At 44.6% G+C, this 18,397-nt stretch overlaps 1 protein-coding gene and 1 long non-coding RNA gene across 3 annotated transcripts; one reads left to right on the plus strand and one right to left on the minus strand.

Annotated features, from left to right (window-relative positions):
* The first annotated feature begins 8,406 nt into the window (after positions 1 to 8,406).
* On the plus strand, positions 8,407 to 16,054 carry LOC117857813 (uncharacterized). Of its 2 annotated transcripts, none has more exons than XR_011898113.1 (3): positions 8,407 to 8,726; positions 12,178 to 12,236; positions 12,613 to 15,565. It is a non-coding gene; the product is annotated as an uncharacterized lncRNA (long non-coding RNA). The 2 variants fall into 2 exon arrangements; XR_004640870.2 differs by lacking the exon at positions 12,613 to 15,565 and adding an exon at positions 15,694 to 16,054 and having other exon boundaries at positions 8,408 to 8,726.
* LOC117857812 (putative ABC transporter C family member 15) lies at positions 8,836 to 15,024 on the minus strand. The gene is made up of 10 exons (XM_034740684.2): positions 14,205 to 15,024; positions 12,666 to 14,116; positions 12,201 to 12,287; positions 11,233 to 11,820; positions 10,975 to 11,139; positions 10,597 to 10,891; positions 9,987 to 10,507; positions 9,747 to 9,810; positions 9,412 to 9,651; positions 8,836 to 9,317 (listed from the first exon to the last, which is right to left on the minus strand). The coding sequence occupies exons 1-10, from the start codon at positions 15,022 to 15,024 to the stop codon at positions 9,205 to 9,207; spliced, it is 4,344 nt and encodes a 1,447-aa protein (XP_034596575.1). The 3' UTR covers positions 8,836 to 9,204.
* Positions 16,055 to 18,397: the final 2,343 nt, after the last annotated feature.

The raw sequence follows: 18,397 nt of genomic DNA on the forward strand, positions 1-18,397 counted from the left end.
GTCTGTCATTAATTTAGATTTCATTGAAGGGCTCCCCAAATCTCAGAGTTATGACACCATTTTAGTAGTCATTGACAAGTTCTCCAAATATGGACATTTTATTCCATTATCACACCCTTTCACTGCCCCACAAGTGGCCCAGTTGTTCTTATCACATGTCTACAAGTTGCATGGTATGCCCAATGTCATTATTTCTAACAGGGATAAAATATTCACAAGCTCATTTTGGCAAGAATTGTTCTCCTCAAGTGACACAACATTGAACATGAGCTCTTCCTACCATCCACAAACAGACGGTCAGACTGAACAACTCAATCAATGCCTGGAAACTTATTTAAGGTGTTTCATCCATTCTTGTCCTCAAAAATGGCATCAATGGCTTCCCTTAGCAGAACTTTGGTACAACACATCCTACCATTCAGCATTAGGTAAAACACCATTCTTTGTGTTGTATGGTCATGAGCCATGCCAATTGGGGATAAGGGCAGTCACCATTTCTATAACATCCAATCTGGAGGAATGGTTGTCTCAAAGGGCTCTGATGACAACTGATCCAACAACAGTTACAGCGTGCTCAACAACGCATGAAACATCAAGCTGATAAAAGCAGGTCAGAGAGGAGTTTTCAGGTGGGTGATTGGGTGTTTCTCAAGCTACAGCCATACATTCAGATGTCGGTTGCTCACAAACCCAATCAGAAACTGGCCTACAAGTATTTTGGACCTTATTTAATTGTTGACAAGATTGGAGCAGTAGCTTACAAGTTGCAGTTACCGGCTGGGAGCAGGATTCATCCTGTGATACATGTCTCTATGTTGAAGAAGGCTATTCCACAAGATACACAAGTAAGTATTGACATTCCTGATGCTTGCTCATCTGATAACAATTCTAGTATGTTCCCTGAAGAATTTCTAGAGCGACGGCTGGTGCGTCAAGGTGACAAGGTCACAGTTCGGGTGCTCGTCAAATGGAAGGGACTGTCCAAAGCATTGGCCACATGGGCAGATCTCTCTATCATGCATGACAAGTTTCCTGATACCCTAACTTGGGGACAAGTCATTGCTTATGGAGGGGGGATGTCACGAGCCAGAGGACTGATGAACCTTATGAATCAACAGAGAAAGACAAGGAGGAACTGGGCTGCGGAAAGAGGTCCAAGAAGCCCACCAAGAAGCTGAATCTGTAAACGTGTGTAATGCTGAGCTTGGCCCATGTAAGCTGAGCTTATGTACCTAGGAGAGCGAGAGGGAGGGCAGACATGATGTACATCGCTAAACTCTAAACCCTTTACCTCTCTGAAGAATTCTTCGCTGCAATCCTTCTCTGGGATTCAGCCGAATCGCTATCTCTTCCCTTCTCCAATCCTTGATTCCAGTCCATCCATGTCAATTCCGTGACAGAGCGGGGGATGATAATATGATGACACCATCAACAACGACCGGCGCCAACACCACGACTCCACCAACTACGGCAACAGCGATGGCAACGCCAAGGCCACAAATTACAAGCCGCCGTAGCCTCCGTCCCTCCGCCCTCTCCGCGACAAGACAGCAATTGAGCTATAGTTTCTATTTTCTAACCGCGCCTCCACTCTGAAGGAGGCAGCCAGAAATTACTTGTGCAGGAATGAGGGAGTGGACCTGACCAACATCTTCCTCGACTACGACAGCAAGGCGGTGGCGCTAGCAAACAGGATTAGCTTACCCCATGAGGAGATGAAGCCTTGTCCGAGGAGCGCAACATCAACGAAGCCAACAACGACCTGACGATGGTCAAGGTTGCAAATGCGTTCGTGCGCATTCTGGACGACATTCAGGACACCGGCAACAGGGAGGTCACTGTCCAAGAGGTGGACGCGGCTCTGCAGCAACTACAGGTTCAACTGCATGCACATGCCTAGGAATCGTATTCCTGTCCAGAATCAGTCTCTTGGCTATGCTAGTAACTCCTCGCCTCACCAACCTTACTCTGATTGTATCCATCATGCACAGATGCAGCCCAGCACCAACCATGAAGTCCAGGGCACGGCGGGGCCTGAACACGGCAACGATGGGGACCTGATTCATGTTATCGACAACAGCCAGAACTTTCAGGTGCAGGCAGTGCAGCAACCCCAGGAACTAGATAGCCTCCCAGTCTCACTGATTTGGCCAATGGCCACAACTCACGGATCCATCAGTGCTGCTCTGTTCCTCTTGGAGCAGCTCAGGTTCTGGCCAACGGCACTGACGACGTGGCTAGCATCGTTGTCGGCACAGGTGATAGAGCTTCCACCGACAGCAATATCCATGGGAGTCAGGAAGGAGGCACCCTCAGCGGCAACACCATCGTCAAGGCACTCTTCATCACGCCACAACAAGTGTTGCAGGAACCTCCTAGAGAGGGCCAAGGGGCGGAGTAGAACCAGCACCTGCACTGGGAGAGGACCAAAAGCTGCCATCCACGACGCGTCTTCGACATGTCCACAGTATGCCGCAGTGCGCGACTATCCAACAGAAGACCAATGCCGGCAATTCAAAAGGCACAGCAAAATTTGTGCCGAAAACTTGGTATTTTGACTGAGGAGATGCAGCCCATCGAGGCTGCACTGCAGAAATTTTTGGCCATGTTTCAGGACCCCTTCCACAAGACATAATCGCGGCGTTAACAACGGCTTTCAACCTGGATGACCCGGCGGCGGAGGCACTTGATGAAGTGATGGCTGCGGTGGTAGGTGAAGCCATCGATGACATCCATGCAAAAGATCTTCAAGCAGGAACTCCCCAGGCGGAACCTCTATAGGAGGCCAACTGATGCCTGTTTATCAATCTACCCAGAGTTGTTTCTTTCTTCATGTTATCTAGCAGTACAAGAAAGCGCTACAAGCTTCTGTTATCAAGCACTCTACCTTTCATTTGGAATGTAATGTTAAAGCCGGAACACTTTGATGGCCATCTACCGTTCAGCACTCTACATTTCATTACTCTACTTCTGCATCGTTGTTCTTTCACCTCCTGCCTGTGCTTATGTTGGTTGTGCACCTGGAGCTTTGACTGCCATCTCCCTATTGCTGCATTGTTCAGTGCCATACGGCTACATCAACATTTTCTCAACGCCTGCCTGTGCTTATGCTTGTTGTGCGGCTGCCTGTGTTTATGCTTGTGTGCTTGGAAATTTGTCTGCCATCTACACACTGCGTCGTCGACGTTTTTTGTTCACTTCCTACCTATGCTCACGCTGCTTGTGCGCCTGGAGCTGCATAAACTCCTTATGACAAACTGTCCATGTGGCTCATCTTGTTGCGGCATCAAACCAAAGCTACTACCACGCCGTGCATACGCTGCTGCTGTCAAACAGCAGCATCAGAAGTTCATGGAGTTTAACCAGATTGCATATGAATCTTGAACTGCTGTGTTGGAATGTGAGAGGGCTAAACCAGAGAGCTAGGAGGGACACTGTCAGAGAGACAATAGCCGCCATGCTATGCCACATTGCCTGTCTACATAAACGAAATTAAGCGAGATAGATCATTTTACAGCCGCATATTTAGGAGGACATAGACTCGACAGCTACGCCTACAAACCAGCAGGGGGTTCAGCGGCACGAGGGGCGGTATGCTTCTCTTGTGGAACAGCAACCACGTCGCAATCGATGATGTTGTGATAGGCAACTACCACATAACATCAAAGGTTAAAATGAAAGAAATGCCAAATGACTTTACACTAACAAATCCAACGGGAAGGTACAATTCCTATTAGAAGTTCAAGCGCAAAAGCCGCAAGCAGGCGCTCAATGGCAGTCCTAGGCGACTTCAATCTCATCTACAATGAAAATGACAAAAACAACAACAGATTAAACTTGAGGCTAATGAACTTGTTCAAACAAGCTCTAGACGACTGTGACCTACGCGAAATCAACCTCCAAAATAGAAGATTCACTTGGAGCAATGAAATCCTACCCTTGCTAGGCTTGACAGAGTTTTCGCTAATGAAGAATGGGAGCTTGCTTTTAGTAATCACGTCCTGCACACCCTCTCAACCTTGTTATCCCATCATTGCCCACTGTTGCTCTCCAATCAAGGTGGACCGATTCAAATTTGAAAACTTTTGGACTTTGCTTCCGGAGTTCAAGAAGACAGTAACCCAAGCGTGGAACGAGCAATCATCACATGTAGAGCCTTTCCAGAGACTCTACCACAAGCTTCATACCATAGCCGTAGCATTAAGGGAGTGGATAGTTGTCTCATTCCAGATGCGAAGCTGCACATGCACATGGCGCTAGAAGTAATATTACGGCTCGACATCGTGCAAGAACATCGACAGCTTATAGAGGCAGAGCAGCTACTGCGCCGTCGGCTGAAATTAAGGGCCATGGGACTAGCTGTCATCGAACGTGCAAGAAAGAATCAGGCGATCAGAATAACAAACCTTAAGCTAGGAGATGCCAACACATGCTTTTTCCACCGCCGAGTCAACCATAGGCAATGCAAAAAGTTCATACAAAAGCTAAAAACAGGAAATGGATGGGCATGCACACACGAAGAAAAATCAAATGAGATACAAAATGTCTTCAGAGCAATGCTGCAGGAACCTCTACCTTGCCGCGCAGATTTCAACCGGGACCTCCTAGGGATGACCCAACACGATCTATCCTCGCTAGACTCAACCTTTTTCGAAGAAGAAATAAAGCAAGCCATACATAACATGCCAAGTGATAGAGCACCAGGATCGGATGGATACACGGGGCTGTTGCTAAAATTGTGCTGGGATATTATCAAGCAGGACGTCATGCAAGCAGTGCGTTCTACTCCCTACGATAATCTCCAACTCATCAACACAGCCATTATTGTCCTACTGCCGAAGAAAGAAGGAGCTAACACCGTGCAAGACTTCAGGCCAATAAGCCTTATCCATTCATTCATCAAAACCATCACCAAGGCGTTGGCAATTAGGCTGCAGCTGCACATGAACTCTATTGTCTTTAAATGTCAGAGTGCATTCATCAAGAAGCGGAGTATTCATGACAACTTCATGACGGTACACAATACGGCTAGATGATACCATAGAAATAAAATACCGACCATCTTCCTCAAGTTGGATATTGCGAAAGCTTTCGACTCCATCAGGTGGGATTACCTGATATCGTTGCTACAACACCTAGGCTTCCTGACATGTTGGCGTGGCTGGATCGCTAGCGATACTATCCACTTCTTCTGCCCGAGTACTCCTAAACAGGGTACCCAATCAGCCACTTAAACATGGCAGGGGCTTACGACAAGGCGATCCCCTATCTCCGCTGCTTTTTGTCATAACAATTGACCCACTGCAAAGGCTGCTCGAATTGGCAATGAAATGGGAGCTCTCAGCAAGATCCGTGGACGAGCACCATCATGCCGCATATCGATGCATGCCGACGACGCGGCGATGTTCATCACACCAAGAAAGGACGAGATTGATGTGTTGGTCCACATGCTAGACATGTTTGGAGAAGTGACGGGACTAAAATTAAACTTCCACAAGTCTACCGCCGTACCTATCTACTGTGAGGGCATTCAACTGAGGGCGGTACTGTAAAATCTTCCGGCAAAGCAAGGCATGTTCCCTATCAAATATCTAGGTCTACCGTTGTCCACTACGCATCTAAAGATGGTCGACTTCCAACCTCCAGTGGAAAAGGCTATTGGCAAGCTTAGCAATTGGAGCGGCAGGAACATGACGATAGCTGGACAACTCACGCTTGTTAAATCAATACTGACTTCGCAACCAGTCTATCTGCTCATGGCCCTCCAAGCTCCTAAAGAAATCATGAAGCTCATCGATGCTAAAAGGAAACAGTTCCTATGGGCGGGATCATACCAAATCATAGGAGGGAAGTGCAAAGTAAATTGGACACGATCGGCAAGACCTCGGAAAGGGGGTGGACTCGGAGTGCTCCACTTCGGAAAATTCTCCCGAGCTTTACGTCTTCAATGTCTATGGCAGGAATGGACAAATGAAGGGCCGCAGTGGGAGGGATGTCATATCCCTTGTTCCCAAACTGACCACAAATTATTTGCTGCGGCCACAAAGATTACAATTAGAGATGGAAAAAAGACATCATTCTGGCATAGCGGCTGGGTCAATGGGTAGAGACCGAGGGATATGGCGCCCAATTTGTATAGCATCTCCTGGAGAAAAAACAAGTCCCTCTATGAGGCGGTGACTAGTGGCAGATGGATTCAGGATTTAAACCTTCTGCATCGTGGTTTCTCAGTATCACATTTTATCGAGTACCACCGTTTATGGGTAGAAGTAAACCGGGTGCAGTTAAGCTCGGGTTTCCCGGACACCATCGTATGGAAGCTCACAACAGACGGACAATATAGTTCATAGTCGGCCTACCGTGCGCAATTCCTAAGATCCACGACGACTAATTTCAAGAACCTCATCTGGAAGACGTGGGCACCACCGAAGTGCAAGTTCTTTTGCTGGCTTGCTATCCAGGATAGGGTATAGATAGCGGATGGACTGCAACGTCGTGGATGGCCCAGCAATACACATTGTGCGCTGTGCAGCACAACACAAGAGACTGGCCTTCACCTCTTTATGGATTGCACCTTTGCGAGGACAATTTGGGCGGAGATGTCTGCATGGCTAACCTGTGGAAATTTAGCCCTGAGCAGCTGGGACAGACATGACTCCCTGCATAGTTGGTGGACAGAACGGGTGGCCACTGACGTGACCCATAAGAAAGGCTTGCGAAGCCTCATTATTCTGGTCCAATGGGAAATTTGGATGGAGAGAAATGCCAGAATTTTTCAGCATAAGGAGCAAACAGTGCATCGCGTATCCGATAAGATCAAAGAGAAGGTGGCTACGTGGATCGCGGCAGGAGAAAAACATTTAGAGTCTTTCATTTACGCGGCGTGAAATTGTAGTTTTTTTTTACAGAGTCCTAGTGGAGTTTTTTTTCCTCCATGAGGATGTAAAGTGTGTACAGTTTTTGTACTTGGCCCGTCGGACCTTCCTCTTTTTCAATATAGCAGCAGCTCTCCTGCTGGCTCGTTAAAAAAAAAGAGTAGACATCCAATTATATATAAATGTCGGGATAAGAGATGCAAAGGAAAATTAAAGCCACACTAGCAAATTCATCCGCACTTGATATACTTCACAGGTGACTGAAGGGTGAAGACACTACTAATTTCAGTTCGATATCAGCGCCGACGAGGTTAATGTGGAGGATTTCGGGGTTTCGGATTCTGGTGCCGTCTGGCTTCTGGTCTAGCTACGGTGGCGAGAGGGCCTGTAGTAGGCTAGTAGACCATGGCTTGAGCCTTCAGGGCGGCCGTGTTAGCGCTTTCAGGAGAGAAAGCAGTGGTCCAGTGGAGCCAGCGCCACTATCCAACGAGAAGAATAACGCCAGCTCAACTGAGTTGGGAGGGTGTGAGGGTGGCAAGATAAGATGGCGAATTGGCGATGATGTCGCATGGCAAGATAAGATGAAGGATATATTTGGTTGACGGGATCTGAAGGGAGAGCGACAACAGCCATCACGAGTTCACGATGGTGGTCGGAGACAACAATGGGCAGGGTAGAGTATGATGGAGGTTGGCACATAGGCACACGCGCTAGCATCTCGTCAGGGCTACAAGCGGTGGGTAGAGGAAAAGAAGTTGTACGGGAAAAAGTAGATAATGAACGGTCGTTAGATTTTAATCTGACGGTGGGAAAAATTGAGTGTGAACATGCACAGAAAAAATGAGTGTGAACATGCACAGAAATACACAGGTAAGCACCAAATAGCCTTATTGTTTTTTTAGTACAGTAATACTACATCCAGATAAAAAATATTTGTCACAGTTGGTCATGACATTTGACCATTTACCTTATTTAAAAATTATGTAAGTACCATTTATTTTGTTTATAATTTACTTCATCATCAAATGTATTTGAAGCATGATTTATCTTTTTTTATATTTACAATAAATTTTAAATAAGATAAATGATCAAATACTGAAAGGAAAATTATGTAACTCTAGTGTAATTTGCATATCACATGCAAGGATTTCTCATAGACGGAACTAAAATAACAAATGGACCACTAAAAAAGTTTTACGGTGTAAACGGTTTAGGACAGTTCCAACCTAAGACACTGGTTATAGTTTTCGTAAGCTTTACATCATCAAGAAACTAATACTAGACACTACTCTTCCAATACAAACACCGCTATTTCATACTTAAATTTAGTACTATTCATTTCTCATTATATCTTGAATGGTGTATGGAAACCAGATCTCATGCAAGACTCGATTTCTTTCTCTTTATTTATTTACTCCCTTACCACATCATCTTTTATCTAATTGACGGTTCGTTTAATTCTATGGACATCATCCTGATCATTGGGTTGGGACCGTCGTGGCAGGTACTGAAAGCCCTTCTTCCGCCGCTTTTCCATGGTTCCAATACAATCTCTCATTCTCCCCACCTCGGGGCGTCGTTGACCCACAACGGCCACCTCCCTCCGTACACTGTGTACACATGTCAGCGCTGGAAAAGAGTGGAGTGGAAGCCCTCGTCGCACCAGCACCGACAGTTCCGCTCGCAAGCACGGCGAAGCGGTGGCCTCAGGTGGTGGCCGTCGAGCCGGTGAGCTACTCCTGGAGTCCTGGTGCGCGAAACAACGGCTTCAGGACCAGCATAGGACAGGGCGCGCAGGCCTCGCCGGGTCTGTGTAGCGCCCACCAACTGTTCGCTCTTTTGCTTCACAGAGTAAGAACCCTCTCTCATCAATTGTGAAGCATGGGTTCTGGCGTTTATTCACGAGTGCGAATAGTTCTATAGATTTTATGTTTTACAACTGCATGCTAGTTCGAGCCAATTGTAGAATGTTATGATGTTACTGTCCTTTTTCATAAATTGTAGAGCATTTATGTACAATCGTGCCATCTGCAACGACTTTGAGTAGAAACAATCATGGCTAACAAATTCACAAATTGTTTGGTTACAACCAGCAGTGTTGGTAGCAGAAGAATCCCCATTTCTAAGATTGCCATGGTTGCCAATTTGATATGAACAAACACCACCAGAGGCTGCCACTTTCTGCTATCAAGTAACTATCTTTATGGTCACTGGTCTAGTCGTCATGCACTTAACAAAATTTCCTTGTTACCTGGTGTTCTACACTGTCATGGTGCTTGCACAGGTCTATGTGCCGTCAAATGGTTAATGATTGCTTGATGTCTTCGTGTTATCTCTGGTTAATGTCTTCAGTCCTTCCTACAAACTCCATCACCAACTTTGAAAAAGCGGATGATTCATCTCTCAGGAGGTTGTTCGGAGAATCATACTCTAGTATCCTACCTGTGGTAGAAAACATAGTTTTGTTTAGATTCATCTCAGACCCCAGAAGAAAATTAGTAAACAAATGTTGTTAGTTCTTTCCGATTTATTTTACCTTCACCTAGTACAAGAACCAGGTCACTGTCAAGCACGGTGGGAATCCTATGTGCAATTGTTATGACTGTGGAACTTTTTGTTTCTTGCCTTATAGTCCTTTGGATTATATTGTCAGTTGCAGTATCAACTGAAGCTGTAGCTTCATCTAAAACGAGTATTTTCCTTTTCATTAGCAGCACTCTGGCCAAGCAGACAAGTTGCCTTTGACCCCCACTCCAGTTCCCTCCATCTTCAACAACTACAAAAATGCATTGTAGTTATAAATCAGGTTATATTAATAATAAATTTGGGAAGATGGAGTAGTTAAATGAATGGCAAGGAAGGCTGTGATACCTGGTGCTTCTAACAGTCTACTATCTTCTTTAATAATCTCCTCCAAGCGGCATTTACGCGCAACCTGTAAATACTCAAAAGTTAGAACTGGCAAATAAAAACCTAACCTAAATCTGCATTTTCGAACAAAGGTAAAGAACTGAAATTAGAACTACTTTCCAAATAGCCTACAACATCATAAAGACACTGAAGTCATATTAGTGTAGAAATGCCTACTATTAGCACAACCGCATTGTTTACCTCCCATATTTCAGCATCCGTATGTTGTTGTAGAGGATCTAGGTTTGATCTGACAGTGCCTTGGAAGAGAGTTGGTTCTTGAGGTATAATACCTAGTCTAGACCGCAAATCATGTAATCCCAAAAGTGATATATCCACTCCGTCTATGATTATCCGTCCCTCAGATGGTTCAACAATCCGAAACAAAGCCTGGATGAGAGTTGACTTCCCACTCCCGGTTCGCCCTACCACCCCAATTTTTCTCTCTCCTGGAAATGTGCAGCTTATACCTTTGAGAACCATCGGCATGTCATGGTTGTACTTGATTTGGAGACCATCTATCTGAATGGTTCCGTACCATGGCCATGTTTCCATTGGTCTGTACTCTTCAATAACTAGAGGAGACTCACTTGGTATGTTTGAAAATTGCAGAATTCTCTCTACTGAGATCATCTTGTTCTCAACATCGCACAAGTTCCATATAACCCATGCTTGTAACACATTAAGGTTGAGACCGTAGGTTGCTGCAAGCCCTGCAAGGCCTAAAGAAGGAGAAAACCCAAACAGTTGTCATTTCTATTGGAACTATCGAAGTAGTTTGAAGCAATGTATGAGTTATGGGAAAACTTACTTGGGTCAATAGTATCACGAGGCAGGGAGACAAGGATGACTAGCATCACAAAGAATACAAGGTTGAAGAGGAAGTTGATACGGAGACACAACCATTCGATTGCTGCTGCATTATGGAAAGTGATGCAGGAGTAGTCATCTACTAGTGCAAGGCTCTTTCTCAAGAAATTTTCTCCCTGATTAAAGCATCTAATTGTTGCAGCCCCTGATACAGTCTCAGAAAAATGGTGGAGAACTGGAGCCTTTTTAATGCCAACCAACCTTGCTAGCTCTCTCGCTGAACTGATGTAATAACTCTACATAAATTTAACAATTAATTCATTATGCATTTTATATGTGTTAAATCAGAAAATGTCTTTCACAATATGTGAAGATGTACCTGATAGCAAGTGGATAAGGAAATTATTATTATGAATAAAAAGAATATGGGCCAAGCGATTTGGGACATGATGAAAATGATACTGAGGAGCTGAATTAGTGCGAATATCAGCCCTGCTACCCTGTAAGGAATGTCTATGTCAACTGTGCTTTGATCTGTTGAAACCTGAAAAACAGAAAAGCTGAACTGTAAGGACTAATTGGAAGGAGAGTATTTGCTATGATGTTACATCCAGGAAAGTAGTATGCTGGTGCTCACCCTGTTTAGGATTCGACTTGATGGAGTAGAATCAAAGAAATTCATTGGTGCTCTGAATACATTTTTAATCATGCCTAAGAACAGCTGCTGAGCAGTTTCGATTGCAATTGCTGATAGGACAAAAGCTCTTCCCAATATAAATGCGGAGCTTCCTGCAGATAACAGCACAAAAATACCAATCATCTTCTCTCTGCTTACTCGTTCTTGACTCTCTGAGGCCCAAGCGATCCAGTAGTTGCTACATATCTGCAGTGCCTGGAAAAGGACTTGGCATGCAAGAACAACAGGAACGAGAGCTCCCCTATAGGCTGAGGTAACAAACTTGCGGTAGATACCCCATTTGACCCGTCCAGATTCACGCTCTTCCTCACTTTCCCTTCCTAGCACATTGTGGTCTGGCTCTATCTCTGTGAGCTCCATTTGCTTCTTCTTGTGTTTTTTGTTCCTAGTCAAGCCATGAACTTTTGCAGGGGTGACTTGACTAAGGGACTTGTTATGCGCGTCCATTTGCTTTGAGAGCTCGCCATCTTTGTCTGCTATTAAATCATCATATTTTCCGGATTGAACAATTCTTCCTTCTTTCATGACCTATAACTAATGAGTCATTAGCATCAATAGAATTGTTTTTTTCTGTACATGCACGTTTTTAGTAATTTTTTTGACCGAAGCAGCAGGTAGGTAGATTTTTCTATAAATATATATAAAAAAGAATATGTACAAGTACAGGGCCTCAGGCCCAAAGACAGACCTTTAGCAAAACAAAAGTTAAGTGAAATTACATAACCAATTCTCTTAGTAATAGTAGATATCATTACTTACAGCAGTTTTAATTAAGCAATAGGCAGTTTCTTTGTCTTTTTAGTACCAAAAGACTTGCAATATACTATTTCATTACTAGCAAATGAAAGTTCCACTGAAATTTGTTTTTGCTATATTTTTTCTCAGGGTTAAGAAGATAGCTGTCTTACCAAAACAAGATCCGCATCTCGCAGAAACTCTAGCTGGTGAGTTACATAAATGACTGTCTTTGAGGACATTTGCTGCATTAAGCATTCCTGCATGAATATATAACATGATATTATTATTCAATTTATTGTTATTAAAATATATTTTGAAGGTTATGTTTGGTTCGTAAAACCAGTACGTTTAATTCTAATCATCTAAAGAATCTGGAATTGCAAATAATGATGAGATTCCAATAATTGATGCAAGTGCTTGATTGCTTATCGCTGCAAAGACCTGATTTATTATATATATATAGTCAGGGATTCCCCAACAGAGAGATTATGCATATTTTTTGTTTTGTTATGATTCTTGCTTTGCATGTTAGTGCTACAAAATTTCCTGGATTGCGGCACCAAAATTTGCTTTAAATTACAGATAAATCTCATGAAGAAAGATACATTGTTGCATATTACTCATCTGCACTATACCTTGAAGAGGTGTGCTCCAGTGTGTGCATCAACAGCACTAAAGGGATCATCCAAGAGGTAAACATCAGCATCACTGTACAATGCTCTGGCGAGCTGAATCCTCTGCTTCTGGCCTCCACTCAGGTTCATGCCTCTTTCCCCTACCAGAGTCATGTCTCCATTAGCCCATAGTTCCACATCTTTATCCAAAGCACACCCTTGTAGCACCTCATCATATAGGGCCTTGTCCATGGCCTTCCCAAAAAGCACATTGTCCTGAATTGTCCCGGTTTGAATCCATGCACTCTGCGGGACATATGCCATTGATCCAACAACTGTTGTTTCTGCACCGCTGACCCTTGGAATCTCACCCATGATGGCACAAAGGAGACTTGATTTTCCTGAGCCAACTGACCCAGAAACTGCAACCTTTTGACCCTTAATGATGTCCACCTTTCTATCGATCTTCAGTGTGAACTTTGTCTTCTTCAAGATGTTGTCAGGGGCTTCCCAGCTGTATTGTCCTGCTTCAATCTCTACAGTGCCTGCCACAGACTGCTTCTCTATGCTACTTCTATTTCCATAGCTACTTGGCTTCCCATGGTGGTCTTCTTTGATGAACTCTTCGATTCTATCTAGGGACACCTTGGTTTGTGTGGCCATTGACACTAGCTCTGGAAGGTTGTGGATTGGATCTTGGAGGATTCTGAAAGTAGCAAGGGCTGATAGTACAGTTCCTGCCGACAATGGAACATCTACAAGAATGCAGATGCCAAAGGTGACAACTGAGACTAGCGTCGGTGATGCCCAGAAGAGGAAGGCTATCGCTGAGCATGTGTACAGATACCTTCTGAGCCACGCCCTCTCCATATCCCTGAGCTTCAGAAGCTTGTCCAAGTAGGCTGTCTCCCATGCATGCAGCTTCAAAATTCTCATGCTTTTCAGCACCTCAGCTGTGGCCTTGATGCGTGAGTCCTTTGCCTCCATGATCTTCACGTTGAGGTTTTTCTGTGACTTCGCCAGTGGTGTGTTGCTCACCATCACCAAAACTGTCGCAAAAAGTGCAGAGAGCGAAGCCGCCATCCCAAGACTATGGTACAGGATGACAAGTGCCAGTGAGACTTGCAAGGGAAGCAACCAAATTCCATGGATGTACCAGAAGAACTCACCAATCTTCTCTATATCGACATCGAGGAAGTTCACAATTTTTCCTGTCCCTGTGGTTGAATTCTTTAACAGCAGGGATTTCTTATAGATGGACACCATCAGTGCTGCACGCACCCGAAATCCAATTCTACGAGCGCCAAAGTACCACAGACGCTGTGACAGTGACTCTATTGTCTTTGATATAAAGAAGAGGCTTACAAGTATGTATCCATGTCCATGGCCTCTGTCAGGGTTCTTGTCGGAGAGCAGCGCCACTAAGTAAGTGATCAAGAATGGCCCCATATAAGAAGCTAAAGTGTTAAGCCCTGGTAATTAAAGCCATGCACTGTATTAGTAAACTGTGGGGGAGAAAAGAGTGGCTCTGTTTCTGATAAATTTTGTCGGGACAATTACCTGCAAAGACTGCATTGATGACCAAAGGTGCCCAAACAGAACAAATGATAGCGTTTTCTAGCGACATCGGCTCAGGTTTTTGCTTGTGCAGTGTTTCTTGAAGCAATGCATACGACTGCTCTGCTGTATCTGACTGAGGAAGAGATGGGAGGTGTTCTAGCTCGAGCCGCACCTTGTGTCCCTTCTCAAAGACCGGGTTCAACCACTGGAATGTAAGATGACTCCACCACCCAGAGCTGGAGAACCTGTCCCTGCTGCTGTCACCACTATCTTCTCTGATGAGCAGTGGTTGGTTCAGTTCTTCTTGGCTTGTTTTAGCTCTCATGGCTGTTGCAACCAGACACAGACATATGATAGCACAGAAGGGTAGTGAAGTGAAATTAACGACAGTTGCAGAGTTGATTAGGTGTAGCAAATGCAATGAAGTGAGGAGCGATTCTAACAGGGAGCTGAAGACCCACCAAGAACCAAGAACTGCAGGCCAGTTTAATACAACTCCTGCTCCTTTGTGTTTGCAGTAGAGTGAGAAGAGAGTCACCAAAAGCCACGACAGTGATGCAAAGATCAAGCCCAAGGAGACAGTTCGGTGTTTCCAAACTCCAAGAACAGCAAACCCGATATTTATTGACGTAATGGAAGCATTGCAGACTGCAATTATATGGGATGGGAGTAGGGCCACCCCCTTCCTTTCTGCTGAAACCATGGCACTATTTCTCTCATGTTGTCTCTTCTTCAGTTTGATAAAGTTTGCAGGGATCCAAACCAGCAAAATAGCAAATGCTGATATGCGCACATAAAGCAGTGCTAGTGATATCTCCATCGAATGCGGAAATCAACAGAATATGACAAAGAGCAGCAGAACAGCAGTATGGAAAGAATTGCCCTGTCACAATGAAGCAAGATGGAATCAGAAACAGAGAAAAAAATTTAGTGAAAGAGAAGCCAAGAGGGGAAGATCGTATGGGCAGACCGAAATGCAAGTCTGGGGGCGCATGACCGCTATGCTACCTCTGGGCTGGGGGCTACCTACTTTCTTAATCAGACCTGCAGCTTACACACATACTGTGCATTGGTCTTCTAAAAGTGATGCGTCATGTTACTTCTCACCTAAAATGAGATCTGCGACAGCAAAGAGTTGAGCGGGCAAAATGTTAGTGTTTGAACCAAGAATCTTGTTTGTGTTTGTTTGATAGTATTTGTCTGGCACTCTTTTAGCATAAAAACAAGTTGCCACCATTTTATTATCCATGTCCAGGATATGTAACTGCACCAGTGCAGATGAACCTGGCTAGGACATAAGTATCAGATAAGCATACAACATTCAGATCTACTTCATTTATGATTTAAATGAATTCACGTCATATATGAGTAGAAATATATCATAATGTACTGAGGCATTGAACGGTTTGAACCTGTTGTTTGCCTGATTTTTCTTTATGTATGCCTAATAATGTGCTCCCTCTTTTTTGCATGAACATGACCGAACAAGTAAACATACTAGAGGAAATCAAGATTCAGCAACACTCATGTCATTTCAAGGGGCACAGAGCTCAGATTTAGGTACTCGTTGTCTCCAGTGTCGTTGCTATACCTGATCAAGAACTCTGGAGTGATTGACCGACCTCCCGGTGGCCGTGCAAGAGGCCACATGATATTTTGCCCCTTTCTTGAAATGACTTGGCCACACGACTTGCAACGTCTCTAGCCCTATCTATGCATAGCATATCATGCATGTGGTACAGGAGCCCGTTGGCCTTTGTGTAGTCGGTACTGCATGGTGAAAATTTACCCAACGATTGAATTTTTATCTTGTGAGCTCGAGACATTCAGATATCACTAGAAAACTGAAAGATGGCCCTCCATCCCCATCGGTTATTGGTGCTCCAAAGCCGTACGTCCAATGCCGGTACTATATGCCATTCCGTGTGTTCTCTCGAGATCCATACGCGCTATGCGTCATATGCTCACATACTGATCCGTACACGCAACCGCGAGGGTCGACTCTGATACCACGTAACACCCTATACTCCAAAGCGTCCAGTTCTTCCGATGGACGGTCACACGTACACGTAGCACCCTACTTACACTTTCACCCTCGCTTCGTGTAAAAAGTTAACCTGAAGGTGCTATAGTTGGTGGACAAAGGCTTATCAGTTGGCTCCACCCTTACTCAATACCTAACCATGCACATCTGCACTCATGGGTCAGTATTGGGCCATCCAAATTTAGGCCGGTGGTCACGTCAGCTGTCAGTGTAGTTTTTAGTATTACGATCTGACAAGTAACACTTGCGCTTCTTTTTTTAGCTGAAGTTATGCGAAGATGTGTGATATAGATGAGGCTGAGGTACAAGGCAAGGGATTATGAGTTCAAAGCATAGTTGTGTTGATTCAGTACAGTTATCTATACCTCCAACATTTCAAATGTTTTGGCCACTCGTTTTGAAGTTTAAATTAGTCTACCTAGGGCTGCATCTCCAATATTTGCGTTTGTTGTTTCAAATGAGTGGGATGGCCTGGCTTTATAATTTCATATTTCTCATAAAAGGTAGCTGCACAGTACCATTATAACCACTGTGCGCTCGTCAGTCGTTTGGGTAAAAGAAGGCGATACATCTAAGCTCGCATACGTCTCGTGAAGTTGTCATTGGACACGACTTGGTTTGTCCAGCAAAGGACGTAACGTGTCGCCTCTCGTGTCCTATCTCTAGACTCTGCTGCCCCCCGGTCCTTGCTGCCCTTGGTTGGAGATTGGAAGCTGGAACGCATGTGCGTACAGAGCTCAAAACGGAATGTGGATGGGATGCAGGGTTTTGAGCTCCATGTTTCAGTATTTTGCAACTTATGAGACATGCATGCTCACTCCCTGAAACGCTGCACATGGTGCAATCGTGCTGCAAGTTAAAGTGAATCTCGTCTTCACTGTCCATTGGTTTATCTACCAGCTATATTAACGGTAAAAATAAAAAATGTACTGCTACTACATTAACTCGACAAATTAAAATGTACTGCTACTACAACATGTACTGTTGCATCATCAATCATATTAGCCTTTGCACATAGGTTAACAAAGAACTGCATGCTGGATCACATATTTGCGCGCGTGTAGTAAGAAACGTAATACAGAGGAAGCAAGAAATGCTGTGAAAACTAAGAAAAAAAAAACTAAACCACAAACGAGGATGGCCACCAGTAGCAGGCGCACGAAAGATTCAAAGCGGACGCCTGAACACCAAACGAACTCGGTTTCATCTTACTCACCGCACTGTCGCCAGCTCTCAGCTCATTCTTCTGCTGGTGAACGACGCTCGTATTGCAATCCTTCGGAGGAAGAAGTAACCCAGGAGGCAGCAGGTAGCCGAGCCTCACTTCGATCACCCTGTTTATCTGTTCAAATGAAAACATGCATGGAGGTTAAGCTTGCGATGACAAACCTCTCTGCTCTCACACTCACAAAACAACATCCAGGGCACAGATGTGTTTTGCTCACCACGAACAGAATCGGCTCGCGGCGATGGATTGGGCAACGTCGAGGAAGAAGAGAGGTTTGCTGCTGGGGGTTTCAGGAAAGATGAGATCGTGTGATGCGGGGCTGCGGGCTGGGCTTGATGGAGGCGAGGCGGTGGAGAAGAGGAGCCGAGGAGGGGGACGGTGGAGGTAGTAGGACGCGGCACTTTTTATAGAGGTGTATGATGCGACGGTTCCTTGCTCTGTTCTGTACTTCTCTTCGGCTCCCTGTTCTGGATTAGCCACGCCACCGCAGAACTTATAAGTAGGCCCGTGTGAGTAACATGCTTTTGGTGAGCAACATACATTTTTGTTTTCTTCGAAATAAGCCCTAGGCATCTTATAACTAATTTGTATTAAGAAAAACAAGATCAAGTATGAAATGTTGTGCCAAAAAGAGAAAATTACAATTAAAAATTTCAAAATCATCTTCTCCCCGCATCCATAGTACGTATATGGTTACTATCTGTTTTTCTTGATCATCACCGATAGTGGCGGCAATAGAAAAGAGGACAAACAGAGAATCTGATAAGATCTGGATAAAATGTGATCATATAGTGGCTTTTGAAATTTGAAGACCACAATAATCGTCTACATGTGGATTCCACTTAAAGATAGGCCGATAGGGTTCAACTGCTAAGGGTTTGTTGCTCGGCTACATGTGGAGGGTGATGGAGCATTTTCAAG

Source organism: Setaria viridis, chromosome 5 (genome assembly GCF_005286985.2).
Source record: "Setaria viridis chromosome 5, Setaria_viridis_v4.0, whole genome shotgun sequence".
NCBI lineage: Eukaryota > Viridiplantae > Streptophyta > Magnoliopsida > Poales > Poaceae > Setaria > Setaria viridis.